The sequence below is a fragment of the Neophocaena asiaeorientalis genome, unplaced genomic scaffold (genome assembly GCF_003031525.2).
Source record: "Neophocaena asiaeorientalis asiaeorientalis breed wild unplaced genomic scaffold, Neophocaena_asiaeorientalis_V1.1 scaffold242, whole genome shotgun sequence".
Classification (NCBI taxonomy): Eukaryota; Metazoa; Chordata; class Mammalia; order Artiodactyla; family Phocoenidae; genus Neophocaena; species Neophocaena asiaeorientalis.
In genome coordinates, this window is record NW_020172451.1 from 8,543,648 (window position 1) to 8,549,647 (window position 6,000).

At 54.7% G+C, this 6,000-nt stretch overlaps 1 protein-coding gene across 1 annotated transcript in view; it reads right to left on the minus strand.

Annotated features, from left to right (window-relative positions):
- SACK1F (scaffolding CK1 anchoring protein F) overlaps positions 1–5,096 on the minus strand; it is a 28,256-nt gene extending 23,160 nt beyond the window's left edge. Inside the window, exon 1 of the mRNA XM_024737555.1 lies at positions 4,617–5,096. Within this exon, the coding sequence (XP_024593323.1) occupies positions 4,617–5,096 (480 nt within the window). The remainder of the gene's footprint in view (positions 1–4,616) is intronic.
- Between the last annotated feature and the right edge of the window lie 904 nt (positions 5,097–6,000).

A 6,000-nucleotide genomic window follows, 5' to 3' on the forward strand; every position in this document is an offset into this window, starting at 1 on the left:
TTCGACAATGTTAGCCCCTCGTAATATAAATCCCTTTTATCTGCATCTATTAGTCATCTTTTTCAAAATGCTGTCTCATATAGTCTTGTACTGGAGTCTCAGAGCAATCTTGTGAAAGTAAGCAAGAAGACAAGAATGATCCCCATTTTACAGATGCAGAGATGGAGGCCTAGCAAGGTCAAATGATTTGCCCAAGGTCACCTGGTAGAGGAGGAAAGACAGAGCAAGAATGAAGACACCCAAGCTCCCGGCTGCCAACTGTGTACTCCTTCCCCTGCAGTGACCTGGCCTCCTGAGACCACTGCCCAGCAAACCTGGCTAAGCTACCATGAGACCAAGAAGTCATGAAGAATGTACCCCTTTACTGAGGCCCCATCTTCTACTTTTGAACTCCCCAGGAAACACCCATCCTCAGAGTTTCAGGGACCTAAAGTGTCAGATTTCAGAGGAACCAAGCCTCAGCCTCCCTCTTCTCCAGACAGAAACACAGCCTGTCCCCCACCTCAACCCACCCCACCCCCGTGTCCCCATGCCCCAGCGCCTACTTGTGCAAGCTATCGTCCTTGAGGAGTCCTTCCAGACTGCCCTCGGGCTCTTGGAGCTGGCCCTTCTGAATGACTCTGCAGGGGAACGCCCTCAGGGACCCCTGATTCAGGGACGGGGAGCCTCCCTGCCTTCCTGTCTCATCTCGGCCTGTGGCAGATCCTAGAGAAGACCCTTGGCTGAGTACTCAGTTACCACAGCCCTGCAGACGAGAGCCACCCTGGCAGATGAGAGCCGCCCTGACAAACGGCCACATCAGATCAAGGCAGTTGAGAAGTGCGAGGGGGTCGGGGTGGAGGGGAGGGCAGCTGGAGCTGCTCCTCTCACCCAGAGGAGGAAACAGGAAGCGCACCTGCACAGGGCCTCCAACCTGAAGAGGAGAAGCAACCCCTGACCATCCTAACTCTGACCTCCTGGCAGGCAGCCCCGCATCGAGTCCTGGGAGGAAGCTCAGCCACACTTCCCTCCCGGCTCTGAGAGGGGAGAGTGACGGCAGCACCTTTCCAGGACAACTGATGTCTGTACGATACTTTCTTGGTATCCTCTGCTTTCATACAGTTTCTTCCTGATTTTTCAAAACCATCCAGAAATCTAGGTAATGCCCTCCAATTTTGCAGGTCAGGAGTCCCAGGGAGGGAAGTGATTTACCCCAAAGGAACACAGTTTGTAAGTAGCCAGGTCAGGACAGAAATCAAGACCTTTCAACTTCAGAGCCTATTCTCTGTCCTTGACGTGAAGCTGGGTCTCCATTGCCCAGAAACCCCAGCTCCCAGGATCAGTGACTGAGCATAAAAGACAGAGACTCAGAATCCAATAGCCACAGAGCCAAGGGCTTGGCAGGGATGCTGGGACAGGCAGAGGCAAGATCCTGGAAGGACTGTGAAGTGCTCAGTCCCTGGAACTGCAGCTGCGTCATTATCCGCCAGCCTCAAGGGGACAAGGACTCTGGAACCACCCCGCGCCTTGGAAATAACCGCCCATGAGGAATGGTCACTCAGGGAGGGAAGAAGGGTTAGGCGAGGGAGACAGTGTGTTGGACCCACAGGAATAAAGAGCAGCAGCTCCCAGTTAATCAAAGCTTCCTAGCCCAGCAGCCACCCTCTCCTGGGTTGTGTTTATATCTACACGGGGTCATTGGTACTTCTGACCAGGGACCTGGGGAAGCTGTGTCCTCTCCTTGTCCTTGGTCTGAAGACAAATCATTAGACCCTTCTGGACCTCAGGGGCCTCCCCTCTGCCTGACACGGTTTTTGAGGCCCAAAGGAAATGCTGGGGGAGGCACTGTGGTAAGCAGTGAGGAGCTGGGTAGTTGGTATCCTTGAGTGTGGGGCTCAGGAATGCAGGGGCCAAGGGTCAGTCTTCAAGGTGGGTGGCCAGTAGGTTTTCCTCTGCTCCTGGAGCACAGGCAATACTCTCTAAACCTACTCAGTAGACTCAAAAATGGATGCCGCTGGTCAGAAGGGAGCTGGGGCGCAAAGATGGGTGGATGCTTGGTGCAATTCCACCCTTCTTGCTGCATTCAGACACGCTTGTAGACAGGCCCTCAGCATCAAAGGTCCTTCCCTAACCCGGTTCAGGGGCTGGGTCAGTGCCCCTCCTGCCACGCCCTCTGTTAAGCACCCATCATTCTGTATTAAAATGATGGTTTATTAGACTATTAGGCCATTTACGAGCAGAGGTGTGTTTTATATGTCTGTTTTCTACTGAAGTGCTTAGCACACAGTAAACCTCGAAATATTTGTCCAATGACCAAATGCACTCTTCTTCCAAATCGCAGTTATTTGGTCCTCTCACTCTGCCCTTGTAAATGAGAACCAGCCATTTCCTTGTCTACACAGGGTCTTGATTTAAGTCCAGTCCCCCCTGCCCCCGCCGTGCAGTTACAGTGGTCAAAGCAGCCCAAGCGGCAGCAACCTCCCCTGGTCCCTCTCTGCCAGCGTGGGAGAGGCCACGGATTCACTTCTGGGTCCCTGAAGGCACTTTTCCTCCTGTACTTTAAGCAAAGTACATCGAAAATCTCTCTCTCCTGAGTCTCTTCAGGACAAACTGCCCATTCCAGTTTCCTTCTCTCTCTCCTTTCAACTCTGCAATTTACGTTCCTTGGGAAGCCCTCCCAGATTAGGCATATCCAGCCTCAAAAACTGCTTTCCTTCCAGCACATCCCCCAGCACTTGAATTAACTCTTGGAGGGCAAAGGCCACCTTATATCCTCCTATGGCTAGCGCCCGGCACACGGTAGGCACTCAGGAAATAATTACTGGTTTAATACGTATGCACTGGATCGGTTCACAGTTGTTAAAGTTTCTGTTGTTAAATATTTAAAGAGTTAAGAACACTCCACTACATAGGAGATTCCTGACATCCCATATGGGACTAGAAGTTCTAGTGGGCAGGGCCCTGTCTCCGCCTTCTTGTGACAGGGGTTCACAACCTGCAGTCCAGGTTGTGACCAGGCTAGTTCCATTCCAGCTCCTTGGTTCAGTCTGTTGCACCATCAACCGACAGCACAGCAGTTAAGGACTTTGGTGTTTGAACCCCGGCTCAGCAAGTGACTTAACTGTTCTGAATCCAAACATAAGGAAAATACCCATCTTACTCCGTAGGTGTGAAAAGCAAAAGAAAAAATGCAGGTAAATCATGAGCACAGTGGCTGGCACGTATTAAGGATGCATAAATCAAGGCTTGCTAGTATTACAGCGTGAGCCCTGACCCCTGACCCCGGCTGCACCCTGCTGCACAGTACGGTCACCCAGTCCTTTCTCCTCCTCTGTCCAAACTTGTCTTTCTCTTTTGCAGAATGCACTATACAAAGAACGCTCAGGTAGACAAGCTGGAATTCTTTAGAGAGGGAGGGTGGAAACATGGACAGGGAAAAGTTAACCCTTCCTTCTGGCAGCCAATCTAGCCAACTACCTGCATTGCGCCTTCCAGGAAGAGGAGGCCCACCACCGGTCTTTCTAGGCTCGTTCAGGGATAAAAGGGCTCCAACCACAGTTACTGAGTTGAATCAGAATGGTGAACCCAAGCCACTCCTGCTGTATATTTTGAACTGGGCACCCAAGGCTGCTGATGTTTCTTAACAAATCTCAATGTAGGGGAACCAAACTTAGCAAATAAAAATACAGAATGTCCCCATTAACTTTGAATTTCACAGAAACAGTGAATGACTTTTTAGCATCAGTATGTCCCAATGCAATATTTGGGTCATACTGAATAATACTAAATTTTTTCTTGTTGTTTATCTGGAATTCAAACTTAACAGGACATCTTATATTTTATCTGGAAGCCCTACCCAGGTATCCCTACCCAAGGGCACAGAGTAAATCTTCCCCATGCCCTACGAACTACTGGCCCCACCAGTATTAGAATACCAGCCACTCTGGAAACATCACCTCCTTTCAATCCCCAGGTAGAGTAGACGCCGTAAGTGGGAGCGTCTTCTTGACCTGCTAAGTCCAGGGATCTGCCTTGTCAAAGCATCCAGCACAGAGTCAGGTACATAGTAGGTGCTCAAAATACATCCCTTAATTCATCCTAGACTGCGTGAGCTCTAGCACTGGGCCCAGAGCCGGAGTGAATGTCAGGGGCCAGGCCAGCCTTGACTCTGGGGGACCTTCTAAGAGCAGTGTGGCTTGGGGTGGGAGGCCACACCACACTTCCTGGGGTTGCCTGAGGATCAAATCAGAAAATGGCCAGGGATATGTTTTGTAAATCCCTGAGCAGCACATAGGTTATTATCAAGACCTTTGAGTGGCCCATTTTACCAAAGGACTCCACAGCCCACACTCTTCCCTAAGGAGAGAAACCAGACAGGGAAACAGAAGCACAGAGCAGAGGAAAGCCAGCGCCTCTGGACACTGTAATGGTGACGACAAGCAACTGTCCCAACACCTTGTAATTTGCCAAACACGTTCACATCCACGCTCTCCAGAGGACTCACCAGCCCCACGTCGGAAGGGAGGGTTCTGGGCCCATTTTCCAGAGGGTGGAAAGGGCGGCCAGGCCCAGGCCTTGCCTCGGAGGTGGCGCCTGGTCCAAGGGGCCAGGCGTGGGGAGCGGGGGGCGTGGCCTACCTTCTGGGCCTGTTGGATCATCTGCCGGACCACTTGCTTCAGGTGGGGCGCCTTCTCCTCCTTAGGAGGGTGAGTGAAGAGGGTGACGCGGCTCACGCCGCGGTAGAAGGCTGCTTCGGTCCAGCCCAGCTCCAGCGGGGGCACCTCGGTGTCGGAGCGGTCGGGCCAGTAGGCCAGGGACTCGCCGGACTCGGCCGCGGCCTGCGTCGGGGTCTCGGCCTCGCTCTTGCCCCGGGCGGCGGCGGCGGCGACGACTTCGTAGGGGCTCCAGGCGGCGCCGAGGGCCTGACGCTCCTGGCTGGAGAGGAAGTCCCGCAGCTGCTCCTCCTTGACCCGCTCGCGGTAGGCCTGCTCGCCGCCGCCCAGCAGCGCCTCGAGCGCGGCCCGCCGCCGCTCGCAGTAGTAGAAGGCTGCCTGCGCCGCGGTCACCCTCTCGTTCACGTGCACCTCGTCCAGGCAGCCGAGCTGGGACTCGGCCATGGCGCCCCGGCCCCGGCCCGGGTCCAACCGCCGCACCTGGAGCCGCCGAGGGGCGGGGCGCCCCACCTGGACGAGAGGGCGGCCAATCGGCGCGGGCGCGGCCGTCGGGCGGGGAGGGGCAGCTGCGCCTCCGCCTCTGCGGGGCGCTAGCGGCGCAGACGGCCTCGGGGGCTCGGCTGGGGACGCGACGACGCCTAGGCCTGCGTGGCCCAGCCCGGGGCGGGAGCCCCGGAGTGGGCCGGAGCTTGGAGCCGGGCGGTAGTTAGACCCACGTGCGGCCTCTGGCCCGCTTTCGTCTCCTGGCCCCGACCCTTCGGTGGGGGAAAGGTTGGGGACCTAACCCTTCCTGTTGCCGGGCGGCCAGACACGTCCCAGCGCGTCCATTTTCCCCGCTGTTAGGGCCCCGAGCACATGGTCTGGCCAGAGTGCTTCTGGGGTGGCCGATCTGACCACTCCTCGGTCGGGGGTCCGGGGGCCCTCTGCTAGGCCAGATTGTGACGGCCTAGCAGGGGCGGTTGGTGTGCAAAAGCGAAATGCTAATAAAACCCCCAGCTCCTGGCCCACATCCACGTGTCCCAGTCTGAGATCAGAGGCCCCTCCAGGGGCTGTCAATGCAACACTTTCACCAGGACAAAAATTTCTTAAAAAAAAAAAAAAAAGCCACCCAGATACAGCAAGGATGTAAGCAGCAGCAGTGGAATTTTTCCCCCCATTTTAATTTGAAGTGGTGTGTGTGTGTGTGTGTGTGTGTGTGTGTGTGTGGGCAAGATAGGCTGCCAGAGGCCTGATTACTATATTAGTGATTTAAAATATATGTTTGAGCTCAAGGGAGGAAGACACACACACACACACCACCAGCGGCAGCTCTGCTGTTTCCCATTGGATCAAGTACAATCTTCTTAGT